This window comes from Canis lupus, chromosome 7 (genome assembly GCF_003254725.2).
Source record: "Canis lupus dingo isolate Sandy chromosome 7, ASM325472v2, whole genome shotgun sequence".
Classification (NCBI taxonomy): Eukaryota; Metazoa; Chordata; class Mammalia; order Carnivora; family Canidae; genus Canis; species Canis lupus.
The window spans coordinates 74727652-74753568 of NC_064249.1; the positions used below are offsets into that span (position 1 = coordinate 74727652).

At 46.0% G+C, this 25917-nt stretch overlaps 1 protein-coding gene across 15 annotated transcripts in view; it reads left to right on the forward strand.

Moving 5' to 3' along the window:
• Positions 1-24457, forward strand: part of MTCL1 (microtubule crosslinking factor 1) — a 128599-nt gene extending 104142 nt beyond the window's left edge. For 10 of the 15 annotated variants that reach the window (XM_035718732.2, XM_049112922.1, XM_035718734.2 and 7 more), the window contains 5 exons: positions 4564-4818; positions 9797-10093; positions 11827-11858; positions 16182-17721; positions 23276-24457. In XM_035718732.2, the coding sequence (XP_035574625.2) occupies positions 4564-4818; positions 9797-10093; positions 11827-11858; positions 16182-17721; positions 23276-23470 (2319 nt within the window). In that variant the 3' untranslated portion in view covers positions 23471-24457. Of the gene's footprint in view, positions 1-4563; positions 4819-9796; positions 10094-11826; positions 11859-16181; positions 17722-18128; positions 18317-20515; positions 20573-23275 lie in introns of all 15 variants that reach the window. The other 5 variants (XM_049112926.1, XM_025429504.3, XM_035718731.2 and 2 more) reach the window with 3 other exon arrangements.
• The last annotated feature ends 1460 nt before the right edge of the window (positions 24458-25917 follow it).

Below are 25917 nucleotides of genomic sequence, written 5' to 3' on the forward strand. Positions count from 1 at the left end.
TCTTCCAAATGGCCTTGATAAAAGCTGAAAGTGTCTGTCATGCCAAAAGAAAACAGCTCCCTTGGTACTCATAGGTTCAACTGCATTGCCAGCTGGGCAGGGGGAGCAGTGGATTCAGACTTATAGTCCCAGGTAGAGTAGAGACATTGTCTTCTCTGCAGAGGAAGCAGCAAAGCGTAGCAAAACCAAAGCATCAGGCCAGGCTGGTAGAGCTGCTGACCCCGTTGTGAATCCTGCCTACTTGCCTGGTAGAAGATTCTTACTAGATGCTCTGTTTATCTTAGTGCACAGCCTGAAGAGTCAGCAGTGGAGGAAAAATGAGTAAGGATGCTCTCCGGTGAGCTGCCTTGAAATCTATTTTAAAATATGTTTATGGGGGAGAAAGCTAAATATTTTCAAAAATGTTAAGGGTAGCTAAAGAAAGGAGGCCTAATCTTTGATATGAGCCAATTTCAAAATATTTCATCTTTGTTTTAGAGAAACCTGTATCCACCCACACATGTGCTACTCATCAAGCCTCAGGGAGAATCACTAGGCACCAAGAAATAAAATTAGGACTTCAAACCTAGAAACCAGGTGGTAATAGGTAAAGATTCATCTTCCGCCCAAATCATTCAAAAGTTTCTTGAAACATTTGCAGCCCAGGGAGCAATGAAGGTGAGCTGAAGCTAGTTCATTTATAATACTCCCATCTTTACTCTCTTCTACTTAAAAGTAAAAGAGGTGAATTAAGTATTTACCAGAAGTTAAGTATTTTATCTCTGTGGAGGCCATGTTGTTTCCATGGCCAAATCTGTAATTCCTTTAATTAACTCTCAAGTCAGGCCTTGTTCTAGATGCCAAGGATCCAGCAACAAGAAGATTATTTTTTGAGGGACTCTCAGTGCAATGGGAGACCCAGACGAGGGCTGTAATTTATAATAGTGTAATGAGTGCCCTGCCAGACCTGCACACTGTGCTGTCAGGAAATAAGGGTGTGTGGGCCAGACACCTCAGTCTGAGGGCTCAGAGAGGGGTTGCTTGTGAAAGTCCTGCTTAGAATGAGTCTCAGAAGATGAATAGGAGGGGGTACATAGAAAAGGAGAGAAAGGACGTTTCAGATAACAAAAGCATAATGAGCAAAGGAATAAGCATATCTGAGGAGCTGCACCGGGTCAGGTATGCAGGAAAAGAAGAATGCGTGAAAGATTGAAACATTAATCCTGATTTTATCATGGAAGTAAAGCATCCTGATTGACATTTTTAAAAGATTATTCTGGCTTCAAGGAAGAGAATGGATTAGAAATCATTAGAATTGAATGGAGTCAGGAACAAGACAGGGATGTCCATTCTCACCACTGCTATTCAACATAGTACTGGAAGTCCTAGCCTCAGCAATCAGGCAACAAAAAGACATTAAAGGCATTCAAATTGGCAAAGAAGAAGTCAAACTCTCCCTCTTCCCTCTTCGCCGATGACATGATACTCTACATAGAAAACCCAAAAGTCTCCACCCCAAGATTGCTAGAACTCATACAGCAATTTGGTAGCGTGGCAGGATACAAAATCAATGCCCAGAAGTCAGTGGCATTTCTATACACTAACAATGAGACTGAAGAAAGAGAAATTAAGGAGTCAATCCCATTTACAATTGCACCCAAAAGCATAAGATACTTAGGAATAAACCTAACCAAAGAGGTAAAGGATCTATACCCTAAAAACTATAGAACACTTCTGAAAGAAATTGAGGAAGATACAAAGAGATGGAAAAATATTCCATGCTCATGGATTGGCAGAATTAATATTGTGAAAATGTCAATGTTACCCAGGGCAATGTACACGTTTAATGCAATCCCTATCAAAATACCATGGACTTTCTTCAGAGTTAGAACAAATTATTTTAAGATTTGTGTAGAATCAGAAAAGACCCCGAATAGCCAGGGAAATTTTAAAAAAGAAAACCATATCTGGGGGCATCACAATGCCAGATTTCAGGTTGTACTACAAAGCTGTGGTCATCAAGACAGTGTGGTACTGGCACAAAAACAGACACATAGATCAATGGAACAGAATAGAGAATCCAGAAGTGGACCCTGACCTTTATGGTCAACTAATATTCGATAAAGGAGGAAAGACTATCCACCGGAAGAAAGACAGTCTCTTCAATAAATGGTGCTGGGAAAATTGGACATCCACATGCAGAAGAATGAAACTAGACCACTCTCTTACACCATACACAAAGATAAACTCAAAATGGATGAAAGATCTAAATGTGAGACAAGATTCCATCAAAATCCTAGAGGAGAACACAGGCAACACCCTTTTTGAACTCGGCCACAGTAACTTCTTGCAAGATACATGCACGAAGGCAAAAGAAACAAAAGCAAAAATGAACTATTGGGACTTCATCAAGATAAGAAGCTTTTGCACAGCAAAGGATACAGTCAACAAAACTCAAAGACAACCTACAGAATGGGAGAAGATATTTGCAAATGACATATCAGATAAAGGGCTAGTTTCCAAGATCTATAAAGAACTTATTAAACTCAACACCAAAGAAACAAACAATCCAATCATGAAATGGGCAAAAGACATGAACAGAAATCTCACAGAGGAAGACATAGACATGGCCAACACGCACATGAGAAAATGCTCTGCATCACTTGCCATCAGGGAAATACAAATCAAAACCACGATGAGATCCCACCTCACACCAGTGAGAATGGGGAAAATTAACAAGGCAGGAAACCACAAATGTTGGAGAGGATGTGGAGAAAGGGGAACCCTCTTACACTGTTGGTGGGAATGTGAACTGGTGCAGCCACTCTGGGAAACTGTGTGGAGGTTCCTCAAAGAGTTAAAAATAGATCTGCCCTACGACCCAGCAATTGCACTGTTGGGGATTTACCCCAAAGATTCAGATGCAATGAAACGCCGGGACACCTGCACCCCGATGTTTCTAGCAGCAATGTTCACAATAGCCAAACTGTGGAAGGAGCCTCGGTGTCCATTGAAAGATGAATGGATAAAGAAGATGTGGTTTATGTATACAATGGAATATTACTCAGCCATTAGAAATGACAAATACCCACCATTTGCTTCAACGTGGATGGAACTGGAGGGTATTATGCTGAGTGAAGTAAGTCAATCGGAGAAGGACAAGCATTGTATGTTCTCATTCATTTGGGGAATATAAATAATAGTGAAAGGGAATATAAGGGAAGGGAGAAGAAATGAGTGGGAAATATCAGAAAGGGAGACAGAACATGAAGATTCCTAACTCTGGGAAACGAACTAGGGGTAATGGAAGGGGAGGAGGGCAGGGGGTGGGGGTGAATGGGTGACGGGCACTGAGGGGGGCACTTGACAGGATGAGCACTGGGTGTTATTCTGTATGTTGGTAAATTGAACACCAATAAAAAATAAATTTATTATAAAAAATAAAATAAAAATAAATTATATTATACCAAAAAAAAAAAAAAAGAATTGAATGGAGTAACATGGTTCATAGGTAAAAATCCAGGGGTCTGCTGAACTAGAATAGGAAAAAGAAACATCTTTACATTTATCAATCTTTCACTAAAATCTATCATGTTACACAGCAACAGTGTGCTCCTAACTCCCTCTTCCCATCCTCTGCTGCTGTTGCCACAGCTTGCTTCATGTAACGTTCCACAAACACACAGTACATTACAACTGTTTTTGCATCCAACACTCAATAATATTTGAAAGCAATTAAAAATAGAGGGGAAATGAGCTTTATTTGTATTTCTTATATCATTCCCAGTGTTCATATTTTGTGTACATCAGTGTCTTAGTGTCCTGATCCTTCTGCCTGAAAACATCCATCATTTCTTAAAACACTGGTCTGCTGGCCATGATTTTTTTTTAACTTTAATATGTTGAAAAAGCCTTTTTTTTTTCCTTTATTTTCAAAAGATATTATTGCTGAGCATAGCAGTCTATCCAGGTTGACAAGTTTCCCCCTTCGGCCCCTGAAGGATGCCACTCCATCATCCTCTGACTTACATGTGTCAGAGGAGAGGTGTGCTGTCACTCATGTCTGTATGCTTCTGTGTATCCTGTGGCTTTCTGTCTGCCTCCAGGGTGTCCTGTTCAGTTTTCAGCAGTTTGCATAGGATAGGTCTAGATGGAAATTTGTCTGCTAATTTGTTTGCTTTGGTATTTAATCTCATGGATGGTAAATGGATATTTATTGCAGACTGGTAGGTACCCCCACTGCTCCATCCCTAGTTTCTCTGAGGATTTAGGACAGACATGCACCTGCCCTCAAGGAACTTTATAGAAGGATAAGCAAGATATGGTGGTAACCGAGATAGGAAGTGGAGCTGAGAAGCAGACACAGGAAGCTAAGTGAACTCCCTGCTTTATGTTTTGTGTGACTCTCTATATCAGATGTTTGTAATTAGGACTTCAAAAATGAGAATTGTTTTCTTCCATGAGATTGGTCAATCTTGGCTTAAACACATTTCCAGGAATGATATGCAGACATGCTAAGATTTTCTCCACCTGTTAATACAAGATTTGCCAGGAACTAAGGTCTATGCCTTTTTTCCTTGCCAGCTGGAAGAGAAGACTGAGAAGAATTTGGGAGAAGCATGCTCTTCCACCGACAGCAAAGGGGCATTCAAGAAGGAAAGAGAGATGCATCAGAAGCTCCTCACTGACAGTCATGGCCTGGTCATGGACCTGCGCTGGCAGATCCATCACAGTGAGAAGAACTGGAGCCGGGAGAAGGTGGAACTTCTTAGCCGTCTAGACAGAGACCGGCAGGAATGGGAGCAGCAGAAGAAGGAGCTCTTGTGGAGAATAGAACAGGTAAGGAACCACCCAGGCACCCACCAACAGGGAAGGGAGTACAGACAACTAAACTGACCTGGAAATAAGAGCACTTAGAGGAAAAAAAAAAATCAGGCTATTAGAGGTCCTAACTCCATCAGGATGTTTCACAGGCTTCCAGAGGAAGAGGAAAAATGTCATAGAATTTCTAGCATTGGAGACCCAGACTCTACCCTTCCATTACACAGATCCTTTTGTTGCAAAGTTTGGAGGTAACTTCCTTGTATGTGTCTATCTGTATAGTATGTCTGTGGTCAGGGCTGGGGGGCAGGGTAACAGTCAAAGGAATTTAAAGACTAAACTGGAAAGATGAGATTATTTCAGGTCTAGTAAGGTGATTCCTGCCAAAAAAGCAAACTACATTTTAAGTTTGCCCCCTAGAGATGTGGTCACAGTGACTGCTCCAACTTGAATGGAATTCCTGTCCTTTAGTAAAGAAATTGCTGAATTAAGTTGGAAATCAGGCTGTTTGCACCTGCTGTGGATATTGCTGAGCTGTGATTAGGTAGGACCATAGTCAGGGGAGGGAGCTGGTTGCTCATCCTCTCCAGCTAAACAAACGTTCAAACACCCAGATGAACTCAGGAGGAGAGGGAGAGTTGTATTTTTATCTTCCAGAGAATCATTCTCTGCATAACATCAGACTTGGGACCATTTGCATTGGTCACACCTGAGTGATGCACAAATTAAATTTTCACATGAAACTGATGAAGTTTTGAAATTCTTCTCTGTCTAGATTTTTACATAGCATATATGTATTTTTGCATTTATTTCAGCCTGTCACACTTATACATTTATGAGGCCTCAAGGAAACATATTAATCAATAAGAAACTGACTTCAGGAAAAGTAACCTTTTTACTCTATCACAAATGCTTATACTGCCTGCATTTATGTGGGAGCTTTTTGAAAAATGTGCTCTATCATCACCAGACATAATACCTGTGTTAGGCAGGTGCAATGGCCACAGTTAGTTTCTGCATGCTGCAGGGGAGCAAGAGAAGGTGAATGAACTAAAAAAATAATAAAAAATAAAAAGCCAGGAGCCTTTGGCTCAGAAACTGTTGAGAAGAAGGCACACTGCAGATAGAATAGAATGGGGTGGAAGTTCTTCCTAGTTTTAATTACTCACATAACTGAGTCACCATATTGACATTTGATATGGCTCATTTCAAAATTCCCCAAATTCTATCAAAAGAAAGGTGGCCACTTCCTGTTTGGCCTAGAGATGCATCATTTGAGAAGAATCTTCTGTATTAAATCCCCAGTGTACCTAGGTTCTACTGGACAGATAAGTTGTTAGGTGGAAATTACAGGAGCAAACGTGTGTTTGCCAAGTGGTCACAGATCTATCAGATCCAGCCTCAGCTAACTGGTTTCTCAGTAACTCCGGGCACCATGTTATCAAGAAGGTTCCCTCTTGGCATTCCCTCTGTGAGCAGTCTGTCCCTCCTGTACCACAGTAAGGCCATCATAATCCCTGTCATGCCCTTCTGGGGTCCACTTTGCCTGTTATCTGGAGGCTCTTTGGTCTTATCATGGCTTGTTTTTGGAAATCACACCTTGGATATAATTTAAGCAAGTCTTATAGGGTCTTACTTTTGGGAATGAGCAACTCCTAGTAAAGGAAGAAGTAGTAGGACATCCAATGATAATCAACTTTTGAAGAGTTAATGACTCTTCAGGAGGAGCAATCACCCCATTTTAAGACTGTATTTTGAAGAGTAACTGTAGGCCTGTGCTGAACCCCATTTCTGATTCACATCAGTATTCTGTGTCAGGACTATAGCAGTTCTGCTGAGCCGATAGCCTCAGAACTTGAGTCCTCAAGGTTAACATCTTTGAGCATAATGGATTCAAGACACATGGGTTCCAGGCGCTCATCTGTTCCTGAAATCTGTGCAGTGGATCCCACAGGCTTTGTACAATGATCTCACTGCTGTTTTTAGAAGAGGATTTGCTGCCAGTGAATGATGCTTCAGATATGCAGTTGTGGCTTTTAAAAATAAATCCAGCCTTTTCCCCCAAATATTCAGCATTTTAAAAGAAGATTTTATAAATCTTAGCGCCTGATCCCAAAAATTAGATGAAGCAGTTACAGGCATTCTCTGGAAAAGAGGAAATTGACTGAAGCGTGTATATGTGTATAGATTTTGTTTATCATTCATTTAATTTTTAGCTCCACATTCCATAGATAAACAAGAAATCCAGGTGAACATTCTTCATAAGGTATGCTCTTGATATTTGACTACTTGGTGAGCCGTGTAACCTTGAATGTGATAACATAATACAGTTGGTGAAGGAAGTAACACTAAATCCATTTTCCACTTTCAGAACACATGCTTCATACTTGTCCGGTGTCATTAAATTCCTACATAATTTCTGTACCACATGAGGCATTTTATATGACGGATGACTATGGGAATGCGGTTAAGGTCACTTAACACATGTCATCTATCTTATCAGCATCTCTTGTCCCAGTCCAAATTTGATTGGGCGATAGTTACCTTTTATGGAGTCACACTACATTTCTCCTTAGAATTAAATTCCCAGTTAACATGCAGATGATCTAGGACTCGCCGCCATACTAAAGACCATGTGTCATTCCAGCCTCCTTCCAGCAACTTCCTTAAATCAGCTGCCTCTACAACCTGAAAGGCCATTCTTTTAAAACCTGTCCACAAGGTGACCTTTTTTTCCTTTGACCAGTTTGGGTAAGGTGACACTGTTGAGGGTTTATCATTTCCTGTATTATTTGAAATGTAAGTCTTTTCTTTTTCTATTTGCGGTAAAAGTTGTTCTACTGCAGGATTGGAAATACAGTAGGTGCTGATGGCTGGTCTGAAATGACTCTCCTAGGAAACCCTATCCTTTTAAGGACCCATTATTCTATTACAACATCCCAGAGGCATCTCAGCAGCAGATACCCATTCCAGTTCGTTTTCAGGAAACCTAACACTGACCAGCTTTAGTGTGTTTTGCTCCTGGCTGCCTGCATTTATTTTTGAATTCCCACTGTGCCGAGCTAAAGTGTGCTCGTTCAAAGCCCTCCTCCTTAGTCATTCTTTCCTCCTCTTCACACACACCCTCGGTGTGCATTTGCAGCTCCGAGTGTGATTCTTGCATTTTAATTCCTTGCCCAGAATAGCTTAGAGATGATCATGTGTTGAAACTAAATTGTGCTGGCATACGTTAGATGAACATAATAAAAAGCTTTCCCTTTTTGTTGTTCGTTTTTGTTTGTGTTTTAAAGAAAACAGTTTAGCATCTTGAAGAGAACTGGGAAGAACTGTGCCTTGGGGTTGAGGGACAGGAGAGCTCAGAGGGGCCAAGCTGAAACCCAGAGTGGTCAGCTTGTTCCCTAATTCGATGGTGACCCCACCTCAGAGGCTAACATTTAGGCTCTGGCCACTTGAATCTCCGTCTTTCTCAAATAATCCACCATCTCAGAAATTACTAAAAATGAGTGAAAGTCCTTTGTCTCCATTATTTCACGTGGCTTGGTTCCTGATGATGCACATGCCACTCTCACTTCCAGCCCATGGATGAAGGCATCCCTTGAGACCTACAGGTGTATTCTGTGAAAGATGCTTGGCTAAGAAGTAAATTAATGCTTCCAAGGGAGTTGTAGAACCCTTAAGGACTGAAAATCTTTCTTCAACAAATCCAGGGTGTCACTTTCACCCTTCAGATAGTTTTCTTAGTCAGAAGGGCAGCTGATGTGGTGGAGTGTGAGAGCATGTCACCCAGTAACAACCCCAGTGGAGACACCCAGGTGGAACTCTCCTCAGCCCTCCACTGTGCTTTCTGTGCATGTTTCAAAAGGAAGGCAGTGAGGAAAGGTCTGGAGAGTCCGGGGAAAGCAGTGCATTACAGCTTCTCTAGGGAGTAAGCATCCGCCCTGCTCATCATATCCTGCCTGTCCCTGTGATTTCACACTGGCTCCCTTCCTAAGTGGCTCCACATGGTTTGTTCTAGAGCTGTAAATCAACAAGGCGTGTATTGCACACCGACCCCAGGGAGGGTGAGCAGGGGTCTCATGGACAAACAGTGCGCCCGGCTGGACTTGTCTGGCCAGTGGCCCCTGCACACCTCCCCTCTACAACAGGCATCTGTCCCCATTTTACAGATGAGAACACTGAGCTGGGGACAGCTGGGAACTTCACGTCTGCTAGCAAGCCGGCAAGCCACAGGACAATGGCTCCAACTCAGGCCTTCCGAATCCCAGAGGGTCCTGTGTTTTGCCCACTGTTGCTTCCTGAATTTTCCAAGTCAGGCAAAAAAAAAAAAAAAAAAAAGGTTTAGCTCTAAAGTATGCAGCTTATTTTTTGTTTTTAAGTCAGACCAGATCTTGAATTAACTTGATAGCTAAGGTTTAATTAACCCTCTCAAGCAAAGTTAGAAATTGTTTCTGACACCCTATGGTTACAACCCAGTTCAATCCCTTGGATTATATGCAGGACTCATTCCAAAGGACTTGGAAATAATAGTGACCTAAGGAGGAAACTCTGCTGGTGAGGAAAATCAGATTCACCCTCAGAAGTTTGCTATCGCCAATGGTTTTCCTTAAGTTCTGAAAGTATAAAAGAGAGCTCTAAATATGTCATTTAACAATGTTCAGTTTTTTAAAAATAAATGTATAATGTCCCGTGGACAGTACACCACGTTGTATATAGTAATATATATATTCTACTCAGCAGGAATTGGCTTGTGTGTGTGATTAATGTAGATTTTCCAGTCCAGATAAAATTGTGATTTTATTTATTTTTTTTTTTTTAGTAAAAGCGTCTGTAATGTTGTATTACTTATGAAATTAAGGCCAGAACTTTAAGAACATTTGCTTCTCACAGTCTTTCCGATGGACGCAAGCATAGTGCAGATCATGGCGGAGCAGTGGTCTTAGGGAGAGCCACATACAGAAAAGTGAGGCTAATTGTTTTCATTTTTAAAACCCTGAAGTTGCAGAAAGAAAACAGTCCCCGGAGAAGTGGCAGTTTCCTCTGTGATCAAAAAGAAGGCACCATCCGCCCCTTTGCCCATCCAGGAAGCCCCCGAATGCCCCGTCCCTTGGGGATGTGGTCCTGTGCAGACACCGACTCCACCCCATTCGAAGACCGGCCGCTGTCCAAGCTGAAGGAATCAGACAGATGTTCAGCACGGGAAAACCTCTACTTGGACGCCTTGTCTCTAGATGACGAGCCAGAGGAGCCTCCAGCCCGAGAGCCCCAGCGGGAGTTCAGGAACTGCCTCCCCCAGGTCGGCCTGGGATTTGGGGTCCAGTTAACTGCTGCAGGACCAAGGGGGTTGTCAGGAAACCTGTCCACGTGGCCAGCAGGCCTGGGATTTGCAAATCGCAGCCTCTGGGCTGAGTAAGCATGAAAAATTCATGGTGCCAAGAGTTCTGCTTGGTGGCCCTGACCCCAAGCTCCTAGTGAGTGCTGCAGGCAGTTCCCTCTACCACCATGTTTCAGGTTTGGAGAGTTTGGAGACATAGAACTGTGTCCCGTGTAAACAAAAGGTCTCATACATGAGCTGGTCCAATGAAACACACAGGAGGAGACAGTTTATTCTCAGGAGTATAGGTCTTCAACCTCTCTTTAAATCATAACAGCCTTCTGATTCTAAACAACTTGCTGGTAACAAAAAAGGAATCTGTTCTAAGGAAAGTACCTCACGTCTGGAAATAGTATTACTAAACAATGACATGCTATAAATTCTTATACTGTGCAAAGAAGGGGGGAACAAGTCCCAACACTTAGAAGCCATACAAAAATTAGATCAACAAATCAGTGAGCTAAGTAAGCTCTGGGCTGAAATTTCCATGGCACAATGTCAGGTTTTTCTAGTGATTCCCCTTCTACAACTGGGTTTTATTTATTTATTTATTATTATTTTTTTAATTTTTATTTATTTATGATAGTCACACAGAGAGAGAGAGACAGAGACAGAGACATAGGCAGAGGGAGAAGCAGGCTCCATATACCGGGAGCCCGATGTGGGATTCGATCCTGGGTCTCCAGGATCGCGCCCTGGGCCAAAGGCAGGCGCTAAACCGCTGCGCCACCCAGGGATCCCTACAACTGGGTTTTAAAACTGGGTTGGATTTTAGGAATCGTTACATGTAAGTCGGTTTAACAGTTGCTGTACCTGTCCCTAAGCCAGTCCAGAGACAGACTTCTAAGAGTTCATGCGAAGTAGTGTTGAAATGTGGGGCAGCTAGACTTCAGCCAGATGTCCATGAGGCAAGGTGCCTTCTCCGCAGTATATGGCCAGGTGGCATGACATCACTAGTGCGCCACCCTGTTTGATCTATTGGCAACTCCCATGGTGCAGTTGCACAGCAGAGAGGAAGCAGGTTGGGAGCCTGCCCTGGTCCCAGTCCACAGTGACTGGGGTCCTGAGCAAAAGTCAGTAAGTCATTATAAGCTCGCCTCTGATTCCAAATGGCAATGCTCACAACCGAGAATGTGCTCAAGCCAAAGGCGGTTGCATCGACTTCTAAAGTGAGGCTTAGACCAAGGGGCCTAGCCACCTAACTTCCTCTATGGGGAGCCACGTCTTCCTTTTCCCCACCTCCTCCTCTCTGTCTCTGTCTCTCTCTTTCTTACACACACACACACACACACACACACACACACACACGTATGTGTCATTACAACAGCCAGACTTGAAATTCATATACTAGCTTCCTTTGAGAAAGCACGGGAGAGCTACCTCCTTCATGATGAAGTATATAGCCAGTTTTTCTCACTCACATGGGCTCCTTCCTGGACGGCAGGAGCTGCAGTCCCTCCTCACACTGCAGGTCCTCGTTTTATTATAGTTCAAAGAGCTGGGGGTCAGGAGCATTCCCAACCAACACCTGGCCTCAGTGTATATTCTAAATGGTATTTTCCTATGGCAGAAGAGCAAAACAAATCACTTAGCACATTGAAGCTGCCTGGCAACCAATATGAACAGATTCAGACGATCTTATTTCTTCTTTATAGGAAGAAGAAAATCACAAGGGAAATCTTCAAAGGTAAGTAAGAGTAACGAAAACAGTAGTAGGCTACCGAAATTAAAACCTCTTGGTCTTAAAATTCTATCCTGTCGCTGAAGACTGTCTTCAAAAGGACTTAAAGTAACACTTCTAAATAAGTAGTGGCTTTATTATGATTGATTTTGTAAATACAGAATTTCCTATTATTAGCAAGAAAGGCCAGAGACTAGCTGCACTGGTGTGGGCGGTAGTGTCATGGTGAGGACAGTTACAGCTGTGGACTGTGTGTATAAAAGAATGTTGTGTTCAGTGATTTCTGAAAAGTCCACAGAAACCCCTCTCGTCTCATTTGGTCTGGAAAGACTCCCACTTGATATGCCATGAGACATTTCATATACTGTGCATTTAAAGCTCTGCTGGGAGGATTTATTAAAATATTTCCCGGCAGTAAACCACAAATAAATTCCAAGTGAGTGATGCTGGTGATACTGGTTGTCACATATGACCCAAAATATATATGATAGGATGTATCTGAAAAGACACATCTAAACAGATTTGTTTACATTTAAACATTAAAAACATACAACTGAGTGGAAAGTACAAAGATTTCCCATACACAACCCCCCACGCACACACCCCACCCTCACACACATGCTTCTTTATAGATGAACACATGCTGTTTCCACCCCAGGAAACTTCTTCTCAGGGCAATTGGCTGTTTCCAGATCGCCTCATCCCTGGTTTTCCTAGGAACTTCAAGTCCATGAATCACTGTCTCCTCCCCATGTTGCCCTGTATCAGGTTCATCCACAACCATCCCAAATGCGTGTGGTGCGTTTCTGTCCTTCAGGCTCTGCCTTGACTGGTCTTTCTCAGACCATCCAAGGCTGCATTCGAGAACTAGAGCCTGGTTTCAAATGCACTTCTGCCTCTCGCTAGCCATATGCCCTGAGGTGAGCTGGGTAACTAACTACCTTGTGCCTCAGTTTCCTCATCTTAGACAGAAGGCATTTAAATTGCTTTACAGCTTAAATGTGTTACTACACATAAAACAAAGCAATGCCAGACACAGTCAACAGAGTTTAACTATCTTCACAGAGCTCTTCTGGGTATACTAGCTCTGATTTTTTATCTTTTTTTAAAAGTTTATTTTTTTAGTAATCTCTACACCCAACGTGGGGTTCGAACTCACAACCCCGAGATCAAGAGTCATACGTTCCACTGACTGAGCCAGACAGGCTCTCCTCTTATTTTTTATCTTAATTGCTACTATTAATTTCAAAAGTCATCCATACTTAGAAAAGTTAAACTGAAATGAGAACTCAAACATCACAATATCAGAAATATTATTAAAACTTAGATATCAGAATGTCTGAGGTGAGAGGGGTACATGTGTGTCATCCCCACCATCCCCTTCTCCTTCTTGCTTCAAGAAGTTTCCTGTCTTCCCTCCATGCTTTCTTCCTTGTACCTTCACACAATGGCACACATTTCAGATGTGTCCGGTTTTGTATCTTAGGTTTGGCCACTGCTAAGGCTGATGTGTCCCCTTTTTCTGCCCAAAACGCCTCTGTTCCACAAAATCCATCCAAGCCCTGGAGGCAGAAATGGGGCTTAGACAAGCAGTGTCCAAGGAATATAGATAGGGTTGGGGTTTTGGTACCCATAGAGCACTTCCAGCCCCCAGTGAACAGCATTCTGAAGCTCATTAGTAATTCAGCAACCCCTGGACTTGGCCCCAGAGGCAAGAAGAGAAATCACACTTGCTGGAAAGCTTAATAAATTGACCTGTTCCTTCGATTTCTTTTTATTTTCAGTGCTAGTTGGGAGCCAGCTTACCGTTATTCATCAGGCCATAGGAGAGTTTGTAGATGGTTTCTAACAAAAAAATACCACTCACTTTTGCCTCTTGTGAGAAATAACAAGCTAGAAGGCCCACCGGGATCCGTAGTCTGCTCTCTTTTATGCCAGAGTGGTATCCACAAGAGCATGCGTCCCCAGGGTGAGGGCAGAGGCACCCAGAGCTTTTTGCCACTTCTGTGGTACACAGACCCCAGTCCTGGCCTCAGCACCGCTAGTGGTTCGTGCAGTGGAGCGGCCCATGTACTCTCTGTCTGGGACCTGTCTGGCAGCACTTGTGCTGATCTGAAACCCTAGGTGTGGGCAGCCCCCATGGTGCAGTGGTTTGGCGCCGCCTGCAGCCTGGGGTGTGATCCCGGAGACCCGGGATCGAGTCCCGCATTGGGCTCCCTGAATGGAGCCTGCTTCTCCCTCTACCTGTGTCCCTGCCTCTCTCTCTCTCTCTGTGTCTATGAATAAATAAATAAAATCTTAAAAAAAAAAAACCCTAGGTGTTTAAACTTGTTTGGGGTGTGCAGATAGCAAGATGTCCTATGAAAAAGTGGTGTAGTGGCAGAGACAGTCTGGGTGCCTCCCCTCCACCCCAGCCAGAGAGCCCAGGTCCAAGCTCACAGGCAGGGCCAGCCCCAAGCCTTCCTGGCCGCCACTGCTTTGCCCTGGGGGGCTTGACAGGCTGCCTGGGTGCTCCAGCCAGCTCCTGTCTGAGCATTGCAGAATCCTGGACCCTCTAGGGTGCCCACCCTGGGCTATAGGAGGTAGTCAGGAAATTCATACCAAATAGAAATATATTCAGTGAAAGCACTAATATATTGAGGAATCTACATCCAAATGCACATCCATCAGGGAGCACTTACCCCAAACTGGCTGTTCCTTTAGCTTACCTATCTTCACCCCCACATGGTATATGTGTGTGTGTGCAGGCATCTTCCTCTTATCCAGGAATTCAGGAGGAGCAAGAACAAAAAAACAGGCTTTGGCTATAAAGGAGGGAAGCAGAGGGAAGGGAAGAACTGGGCCCTGCTGGTGGATTTCAGCCGGGCCAGACGACGTTTCTGTTGGAAGTGGTGTTTGGAAATTAGTGCCCACCTGTCACACCTTCCACTTCCCTCCTTTGCTTCACATCTTCTGTTTGGTCTCTGGAGGTTAGTTAGTACAGTTGACCCCTGAACAACATGGATTGAACAACATGGGTCCACTTAGATACGGATTTTTTTCCAGTTAATATAGTACTATAAATGTATATTGTCTTCCTTATGGTTTTCTCTTTTTTTTTAAGATTTAATTTTTTATTTGAGAGAAAGAGCATGAGTGGGGACGGGGAGGAAGGGCAGAGGAATAGGGAGAAGCAGACTCCCTGTTGAGCAGGAAGCCCAACATGGGGCTCAATCCCAGGACCCCGGGATCATGACCTGAGCTGAAGGCAGACACTTAACCAACTGAGCCACCCAGGTGCCCCTCCTTATGGTTTTCTTTTTCTTTTTCTTTTTTTTTAAAGATTTTATTTATTTATTCATGATAGCCACACAGAGAGAGACAGAGAGGCAGAGACACAGGCAGAGGGAGAAGCAGGCTCCATGCAGGGAGCCCGACGTGGGATTCAATCCCGGGTCTCCAGGATCGCGCCCCCGGGTCAAAGGCAGGCGCCAAACCACTGTGCCACCCAGGGATCCCCTATGGTTTTCTTATTAACATTTTCTTTCGTTAACTTATTTTAAGAATACAGTATTTAATACGTATACAAAATATGTGTTCATAGACTGTTTATACATCAATAAGGCTTCTGTTCAACAGTTGGCTCTTAGTAGTTAAGTTGGGGGGAGTCAAAAATTGTACATGGATTTTCGACTACATGGGGGTCAGATGCCCTAACCCCTGTATCGTTCAGGGGTCAACTGTACTTCCGTAGAAGTTCATCCAATAGATGATGAGGCCAGTGGGCGAACAGGACGTCAGATTATAGCTGTGATGTTGTGGTGCCCACCCCCCTGCATATACCATTAGCTGGGTTTGGATCAGGACAGGGCTGCTTTCCTGTCAGCAGTGCAAGCATCTGCCACAATACCTGGAACTCAGGAAACTCCTAGTAGGTTAGGATTTGAGGGCACTCATCAGCCAGATGTCCTCTAGAGCATCCACAGGCCAAAATGAAACCATTCCAAAGTGGGTTTGGAGCTGAACCCTGACCACCCCAGAGCTCAGCCTCCAGCTTGTTCCCATAATATTTGAGGGCTGCCTGTATTCCATTCTGACAAATATAAGGCTCCTGGAACAATTCCAGAGCTGTTAAAAGTTCATCAAACATCCACAGGGCAGCTCAAGAGTAGAGAACATCAAGGAGCCAGAAAGTGTTCCCGCTGGCCTGCATGGAGACTGACACACAACAGGCACCTGTCCCTTGGGCAGCACATGCGTGCCGCGCTGGGTCGGGGGTGCAGGGTGGCAGGTCAGCAGGCTGCCCGGCTGGCAGGCAGCTGACACCCTTTTCTCCCCCACCTTCCCCAGGGCCGTGTCTGTGTCCTCCATGTCTGAGTTCCAGCGTCTGATGGACGTTTCTCCCTTCCTGCCGGAGAAGGGCGTCCCCGCCACCAGCAGCAAGGAGGACATCACTCCGCCCCTGTCTCCTGATGATCTGAAGTACATCGAGGAGTTCAACAGCAAGAACTGGGACGAGAGGCCCCCGGAGCCCTGGGCAGACAGGACCGAGGGGGGGCGGGCAGGGAGCGAGGCTGGTGCAGAGCCTTTCCCTGACTCCTCCTGGTACCTCACCACGAGTGTCACCATGACTACGGACACCATGACCAGCCCAGAGCACTGCCAGAAGCAGCCCCTTCGGAGCCCCATGTGCGCGGAGCAGGCCGGGGTGCGGGTGCTGCACAGCCCGCCCGCGGTCCGTAGGATGGATGGCATCGTGGTGGCGGGCAGTGAGGGCAAGGGCCGGGCCGAGCCCGAGTGCCCGTTTCCAACTAGCAGAGCCAGGGGGGGCACTGGAGACACAAAAGGGGGTCCCTCAGAACACGTGCTCAGCAGGTGGCCTTGCGCCCCCTCCAGGCACCCCCGAGACTATGTGGAGGGAGGGCTGCGCCCCCTCGAAAGTGCCCTCTGCGCCCCCCTGGGTTTTGCCTCCTCGCTGCACGGCCTGCAGATGTCCAAGAACATGAGTGATGACATGAAGGAGGTGGCCTTCTCGGTCAGGAACGCCATCTGCTCTGGCCCCCCCAAGCCTCCGCTCAAGGACATGGCCTGCCAGACCAATGGGTCCCGGACGACGGGAACACAGACCGTCCAGACCATCACCATTGGCCTGCAGACCGAAGCCCTGCGTGGCAGCGCCGTCACCAGCAGCCCCCACAAGTGTCTCACACCCAAGGCCGGGGGCGGGGCCACGCCCGCGTCATCTCCTTCCCGTGGCCTTCGGAGCCGGCAGATGGCCCCCGCCATCGAGAAGGTGCAGGCCAAGTTCGAACGCACGTGCTGCTCCCCCAAGTACGGGTCTCCCAAGCTGCAGAGGAAGCCCCTCCCCAAAGCTGAGCCGCCCAACAGCAGGACCTCCCTGGGGCTGGCCCCAAAGGGGTGCAGCGAGTCCGCCTGGGCCCGTTCCACCACCACGAGGGAGAGCCCGGTGCACACCGCCATCAACGATGGCCTCTCCAGCCTCTTCAACATCATCGACCACAGCCCCGTGGTGCAGGACCCCTTCCAGAAGGGGACTCGGGCCGGGAGCCGATCTCGCTCAGCAGAACCCCGGCCCGAGCTGGGCCCAGGCCAGGAAACGGGCCCCAGTTCCCGGGGCCGGTCCCCCAGCCCCATCGGGGCTGGCTCAGAGACTTGGAGGGAGGAAGGGGGAGAGGGCACGCCCTTGAGGCAGGACTTATCCGCTCCCCCTGGTTACACGTTCACTGAGAACGTAGCCCGGATCCTCAACAAGAAGCTGTTGGAGCATGCCTTAAAGGAGGAGAGGAGGCAGGCCCCCCACGGGCCCCCAAGTCTTAACAGTGACAGCCACATGGGAGAAACCATCAAAGCTGAACCAGGGTCCATCGAGGTAATAAGGCTGAGTATTCCAACCGTCCCCCCCACTGGCTCTTCTGTTCAAATGTCAAGAAAACACATGTAAAGCTGGGGTTTTGCTAGGTCATCTGGTTTCAGGAATAGGTTCTTGTGAGCTGGGAAGATACAGGGTTTATGGGAGAATGGAACAGGCTGAAACATAAGGCCCAAGCTGCTCCTAAAGAAAAGTTCCTATTATTGTCCTCAGTGATCTTTTCTTGAAGATGTAGCTCAGGGTTTGGTTCAGGTTCTCTTGTCTGATCTAGTTGATGGTGCTCATCTGTCTATCTGGGCTTTTCACTTGGGGTTATAATTTGCCCTCTTTCTGTGTGAATTTGTGTCCTAGAAATGTGTGTGTGTGAAGTGTGTGAGAGTCACATCAGGGTTCTCTGCGTGCTCCAGATCTTTATCCAGGACAACACAAGAGGTATGCCGGAGAGGGTGTAATAGTGTGGACACTAGAACGTGCTTCATCAGGAACGTACAAGAATGTCTGGATTCCAGTGCTGGCGTCAGTACAGAATAGCAGCCCTCTGTCTCACAAATCCCATGCCCTCTACGACCACGAATCTCCCTGGCAATAAAACCAGGTGAGACAGATGGATAAGATCAAATTCCTGCCTTCATACAATGTGGTTATTGTTATTATCGCCCTTACATCTGTCATATTATCACAGTCTATATGACCACACATCCCGTCACCTGCTATTACCCTGCGATATTATTACATCCCCCTTAACATTATTCACCAATGGGTCAACCTTGAATGTTGTTCTAATGCATATCCACATGCCGTATGTCCATACCACGCCACATTAAAAACAATCCTCATTTCCACTTCAAGAATGAGCGAAACAAAACAAAGCCTGACAGTAATGCTGGGAATGAGAGGGTGGGGCTGCGGGCCTGGTGCAGTGAAGCAGCACATGTTCCCTGCCCTCAGCAGACACTGTGATCCCGCATGTAGACTTGAGGGTGAGGCTGATTCACCACTAGCCCTGAGGAACAGACTCCACACCCAGATATATCCGTAACCATTCCCCAGGCGAGGCAGCTCTGAGATGGCAAGGGTCAGAGAGGAGAGAAATACGCTCCCAGGGCCGCCCCCCTGCTCTCCCGCCATGGCCCAGGTAGCCCTGGCTTCACAGGTGAGGAGATGAGGCAGGTGTGTGTTCCCTGTTACCTCCAGACCCACGTTTCCCCCGGGGTGGGGGTCGAGGGGAAACAATAGCCCCCAGTCTAACCTATCAAGTTGGAGTCAACTGACAATGTAGAGTTTAAATCTGAAGGAGGTCAAACCACGTGAAATTACCCGTGACCTACAGAAATGGCAATTGCCATTTCATTCAACCTAATATCGATGGTACATTGGCTCTGTTCCGAACATGAGTCTTTGTGATAAAGTTGTTTATGTGCTCTGAGAAGAACAAACACCGTGATTGAGTGTTCTCAGGTGTCTTCTGCAGGCTGCTTTTACCCCCGACCCTCCAGGGGTCTCAGGTAAGTGACTTAGTTCTGCAGAGGGCTTATTTGTGTGAATGCCCTACCTCCTTAGGGCTCTGGAGGAATCAGGGCTCTGGCCCAAAGCATTAACTGGCTGGTCTGTGATGTCCATTAATATTAGAAACTAAAGAGAAATTAATGTTTAGGAACCAAAAAGGGCTTTGAGTTACAGTGAATGCTCCAAGCAATCTATGATAATAGAAAGACAACCGCTTAATGGCTAAAGCAGCTCTAAGGCATGAAAACGAATTTATCAGTACGGAGCTATGCCCATCCCCCTGCCACTTTGGTCCTATCTGTAAAATGTCCATTTAAATTATCTTCTCACTGGGTGTGTTTGCTACCAAAGAGATGATCGGCTAATTCGGGGAATTCAGTACTTGCCTGGAGCACTCACTGGCAGAGATTAAATACTATGGGCTCCTGTTTCCTTTCCTGTTGGTATTTTGCTTGTTCTAGATTCCAGTGACATTGTTCCTATCTAAATTGACTTCCTGTAATAGGCCCATTGGAAATCCCTTCCCATCATCCCCTAAATTATGTAATAAGTAGTTCTGGGTTTTCATTCCAAAATCACCAGGACTTGTGCTGATTGTCCAACCTGCCCTGAGCACCCCGCAGTGGGCCCTTCCCTAAATGTTCCCTGGATGCCTGGACATTGGCCTCCCTGGCTGGGGGCATGGCGGGAAATCTCCCTTGTCTTTTCTCACTCCTGTCCCATGGCTATATTTATCCTCTTTTTTTCTCTTGATACTGTAGCACCAGTTCTATCATGCGGAGAAGCTAAGAGATGAGTTATGGTGTGAAGGGAAAGAATAATCTGGAAATGCAGTGCTATTCTTCCCTCCTGTGTCTAGTGGAAAATACAAGGGGAAACTTTTAGTGTGAGCAGTAACCATGTGATCATTGTGACAAAAACAGACCATTTAATCCTCTGTTTCAAATACAACAGTCATGTGACTTCCATCTCTATGCACACCAAAGGGTTTCTGAAATGTTAAGTGCTAAAGGGCCAATCAGGGAAGAACAGAAAGCAGAGGGGAGAGATCGGATGTTGTTCTGCAGTGAGGGTCCTTCCATGCTCCAAACCACCTGGACCCATGCAGAGAGAGGCCTGCGTACCCGGGGTGCACCTGCCCGTTTCTGCAGGCCCCATGTTTCTCCTGATAGCTGTCCCTGGAACTACCACCAGGCTTGTTGACTTTAAACCTTTACTGTTCTTCTTGTTTAAAAAGTACTTTCCAACCTACTTGCTTTTCTTTTCTTTCTCTGTCTGTTCTGTCCAGAACCAAACTGTCTTACTAACTGCCCCCTGGGAACTCTAGCCCTGCCGGCCTCACGCCGTAAGTGCTTTCTACCTTCTTTGCACACCGTCTGGAAAGGTCATCTGTGTAACCTGGGGTTGGTTGGCGTCAGAAATGCCACGATTCAGCCTCAGAAACAAGGCTGAAACGTGCCAGGTAGATCTGCCCTGACCATAGAGCCCACCACCTGCACTGGCCTACAGTCCACATTCAGGGACAGATGGGCAAGCCTAGACATTCCCAGTGGCCGCACAGAGTACCGAAGAAATCCTGCTGAGATTTCCACTCTCTGCTCTCATAGGAGTAAAGGTATATTGGCTGGAGAAGGGACTGTCTCTGGCAGAGAGGCCTGGTCGGTGGGGATCTGTGAGCCGAATATGTTCCCAGGTGGCCTGTCCCTGCTCGCTGGTATCCTGGAGGCACACGTACACTACTAGATGCTATAATGAGATGTGACCATAATTCGATGAGGCTTTTCTCTCTCTTTCAACACCCGCACCAGAAGGAATAAATCCAAATGTATCTTGTCCTTCGAAGTGATCACCATAGGTGATGTAGTAAGTGCTCAATAAATATTTGTTGGATGAATCAACAACAAAGCCATCCCTTGCTCCAAAAAATAGTCTCACAGAATTGCCATCTGAGCCTGAATCGAGGCATGTGAAAAAATACCAGTTTTATGTCTGATCACGAATTAGTCACCCACCCACCTCACCCACTAGTCTTAACTCAGAGTGTTAAATACAAAAATGCAGTTGGCTCTCAAAGACTAAAAAGGTGCTCTCAAGATAAAATGGCCACATTTTAAGCCATTGCAGTGGCTTCTTAGGGAAGGACGGGACCATTTGCATGTATGTACTGGTGTGTTACTAAAGAAAGAGTCCATTCTTGAACCCGGTCACACATTTCTCCCTATAGGGGTTCACATGATGAAGAAGTGGCACCACACTGTCTAATCAAAAGCCCGTTCTGGTTCAGTATCGGCCAGGTGGCAATGGGCTGCAGCGGTGTTGGAAAAAACCCATGATAGCAGCCATCTCAGTATTCAGCACACCTGGCACACACCACACACTCATACATAGCACATGCAGCACATGACACTCATGCACAAAATGACCCACGATGCACACATAACATCCTCATACAAGGCACATACTTGTACACAACATGATGTCACACATACACAACACACTTATATACTACACAACATACACAATACAAACACACAACACACAAATCTGACAATAGGAGGAGCAGAGACAGAAAAAGACAAAGCAGTAGCAGGTGTCCTAAACCATGCACCTCCACGCATGTGCATAGCAGGGCTGAGGTGAGGAGAGGACAGCTCACCCCACCTAGTTTGCATTTCAGCTATTTCAGGCCTTTGTGGGCGAGGTCTTCCTGGTTGCCATGGTTCCCACCAGCCTAGCACTTTGCTAATCAAGGTTTCCCCATCCTCTGCTACAACTGCCGTCACAAGGAGGCCGGGGATGTTTAGAAGTATCTCAGTGTTCATGCCATTTCCCGTGGGGCCCACGGGGAAGCAAGGCCCACCTCACTCCATCACTCTTCCAGAAGCCCCAAGGCGGCGCTCTGCCTCCCCTCTTCTCCTTAGTCCTCACTGTGCCCATGGATACAGCCCACCGTCTCTTCTCCACTGTCACTCCCTGCTCTGCAGACTAAACCCTCCTCATCCTGGCCTCTGCACTTGCTTGTCACATCTATGTCCGTCCTCTGATGTCCTTCCCTTTGGGCTCTGAGAGCCTGTATTTGCTGTCATTCTTCATTGCAGTGGCTTACCATCTCAGCTTTTTCTTGTTTGAGTGTCACCTGGGCAGGTGGGTTCCGCCCGGTGAACTCGGGTTTCCTCCCACCACCCGCACTCTTCGTGCACCAGCAGACTCCAGGTTTGGGCATCCTTGTTTCCTAGCCTGCAGACTAAGGACAAGTAGCTGGACATTCGTTAACACCAGAAAAGGAGCCTTGGCCCGGGAAGATGTATTATAGGTGGTCTGCCCCACAGTTGAGTGTGTCTTGCATTATCTGTTCTCAGAAGGCGTAGGATGCCTGTAACAGAAGCACAAGCACACTCTGATGCCACTTTCTAAAATGCTGCAGCAGGGAAGAGTCATTAAAAACCAGACCAAAGTTAAAATTTCTGCCTGCAGCATTTTTTTTCCATGTTGTGGGAGTTTGTTTAACCCACTGTCAGTCAACTTGGAATAAACAGTAGCAGAGTTCGTTTTAAGGTGAGTCTTTTTGCTAATACAGCTGGATAAATCATCCGTCTCTTCATGGGCCTCCAACAGACCAAAGGGTAGGGAGACTGGCCTTTTAGGGCCAGGTCACTGTGGCTAATAGATCACTCAGGAGGGCCAGAAGGATGGGGTCAGCCAAGTCAGACCATGACCAGGTGGCCTGTGGCTTTCCCCCACCTTCCATAGGCTCTAGCCCAATTCTGAAGATGCTTGTGTAAACATACCCATCTCACAGCATTGCCATATTTTGATCATAATTTGCTATCTTCTCATTCCTCTGTCACTGATCATCTGTTTGAATTTTTCACTGACCATTTTGTTATTCTCCTGGAGCAAGTATAAATTAACATTGGGAAGTTGCCCCTAATCCATTGCATTTAACTGGAGTCTGTTGAGAAGTGTGTTTGGGGAGAGTCACCCCCTTCCCCCCACAAAGGAACTGTGGTTCTGAGTAACCCTGTCTTTCTCTTTCTCGGCTTTGAAGGAACTACCTTGTTCCGCACTAGCTCCATCCCTAGAACCCTGCTTCTCCAGGCCCGAGAGACCAGCAAACCGTCGCCTTCCGTCCCGTTGGGCCTCACATTCCCCCACTGCCTCACTGGCTCAGTCACCCGGAGACCCAGCCTCCTTGGAGGAGCTCGGCGATGAGGAGCCACCGGGGGAGAAGACACACCTGTGACGAGTGCAAGTTTGCATGGATTATCAGGGAATGATTCCCTGTAATTTGCATAACCACGCTGTCATCAACCAAGCTCCACCCACAAGGAAAGATCTAGCTTTCCCAAGGTCAAAGAATGTTTTTAAAAAACACACAGCTGCTGAATGTCCAACCTGTGAACCTGAGATGTTTCTAGAACGAAACCGTAAACGTGCCTGTAATAACTTAATTTTTTTCATAGCTCAGAAAACTATTTTTGTCTCCATCTTTTTTACACAGTATATTAAACAAAAAAGCTAGATAAGATATAAATTTAAAAAATAAAAGTTTTAAAGATGTACATTTTAAGAGATTCTGAACACCCTTGCTCTCAATACTGACTGCCTCTCTGTTAAATTTGCACTGTTACGCCTTGGTTTGATTTGTTCCCACATTGAAGTAGAGTGTTTTAAGTTAACTTCATTTTGTCAGTGTTCTTGTTTTTTAAGAATTTTTGAAATGCTTCAGACTGATTCAGTGAACTTTTTATAGTGAAAAAGCCATGAAGCCAGTCGACAAGACGGATATCCTCTCTACTGGAGGGGATACACGTCAGCATTCTTGCAAAGGTACAGAGTCCTCAGCTGGGCTTACCAAATTTGCTGTATAATCCACGTACTCTACTCGACTTGCATGTCTTTGGGTTCGAAGCGCTCTGGGGTGCATGTACATACTGCTACTGTGGTCCTACCATTGCGTAAGTGTGAGTCATCTGTCCCACTGTAATACGTTGTGAATCCCTCGTACTGTACTTTCATCGTTGTCCTCTTGCATTGAGATACAACAGCAATGGCATTTTTAAATTATTGTTAAAGATGAACTGGCAATATACAGTGTTTACTCAAAATTTTCTTGTTTAAGGAAAAGCACTGCAAAAAGTCCGGAGGGTACCAAACTGAAGCAAAGGATGGTCCCTCAGAGTCTGTATGAGACAATGATGAAGTAGAAATAAAGCCTTTCAAGATGGCAGCCTGTTCCGGGACCTCATGTTTCACATGCCCTCCATCTTCCCCTAAGGGCTCAAGCAATAGTTTTCCGTAGCCAGGGGAACGAGGAAAAGGGGAGGTCCTGTAAAGAGGCAACAGCTGCTAACACACCTCACTGGGGGTACACCGTGAGCACCTGGTATGCCACAGCTTCCCTCTTCTCCGTAAGAGCGCCCTGGGGTTGATGACAAGGCAACTTCTGGTTGAAAACATGGCGGGCATGGAGGTGTGAGGCAACTGTTACCCACAAGTCAAAATGTGCCTGGCCTCTCTCCCTCTCCCCTCCCTGGGAAAGGGGGAGTGGCCAATCACCAGGACCCGCTTCCCTCCCTGACAAAGAGGTGTCACCCGGCCTGTCAGTGTGTAACAGAGTAGGGAGTTTATAAAGAGGTGATGCTGGTAAAGAGTGAAAGAACTACTTTGGGCCGAAGCTTCTGGCCTTCATGTCCCATTGACTCAACAGTGCTGTCCTTCTCTAGACTGGCTAACAGAATAAGCTCTATTCCCAGCATTACAACAGTTCTACCTTTAAGCTAAATATTTTCCCCTAAAATGGAAAATACCATCTATTGGTGAGGACGTGGAGATGCTGGAACCCTGGGGTGCTGTTTGTGCAGCCGCTGTGGAGAACAGCAGGATGGGTCCTGAGGTGAAACAATTATCTGTGCCCCAGCAGCTGTGGACACAGGCCCAGAAGAAATGAAAGCTGGGACTTGAACTATCTGCGCACTGATAGTCACAGCAGCGCGATCCACAAAGCCAACCGGTGGAAACAACCTGTCAATCAGTGAGTGAGTAAATGAGATGTGGTGTGTACATGCTCCGGAATGTTCAGCCTTAGAAAGCCAGGGAAGTCTGGCACATGCTGCCTACCACATGCACCAATCATGAGGATGCTATGTTAAATGAAATAATCACAAAATAATCACAAAAATAACTATTGTATGATTCCACTTCTTGGAAGTACATAAAGTAGTCAAATTCACAGATACAAAAAATAAAATAATGGTTACCAGGAGTTGGGGAGAGGAAAGAACGGAGAGTTAGTGTTTAGTGGATATGGTTTCTGATTGGGATGTTCTGGCAACAGATGGTGGTGATGTTTACACAACAATGTGAATGTCCCTAATGCCAAAGAACTCTACACTTAAAATGATTAAAATGGTGAATGTCAATGTATATTTTACCACAATAACAATGTTTAATGCAAAAAACACTCCACCTGACTACTCTAGACCTAGCTGCAAACAAACTGCCAAGTCAGCAAACCTTTTGTGCCTACCATGTGCCCACAGTAAATGCTGGAAGGCGCATTAGTGTATCTCCAGTTGGAAGCAACCAACCAGCAGGAAGAAGGGAAGTTGTTGGCCCTCATAAGTGGAGAAGTGCTAGCATCAAGCGCGGTTACAATCCAGAGCCTCCGACAGTGCCATCAGGACTCTG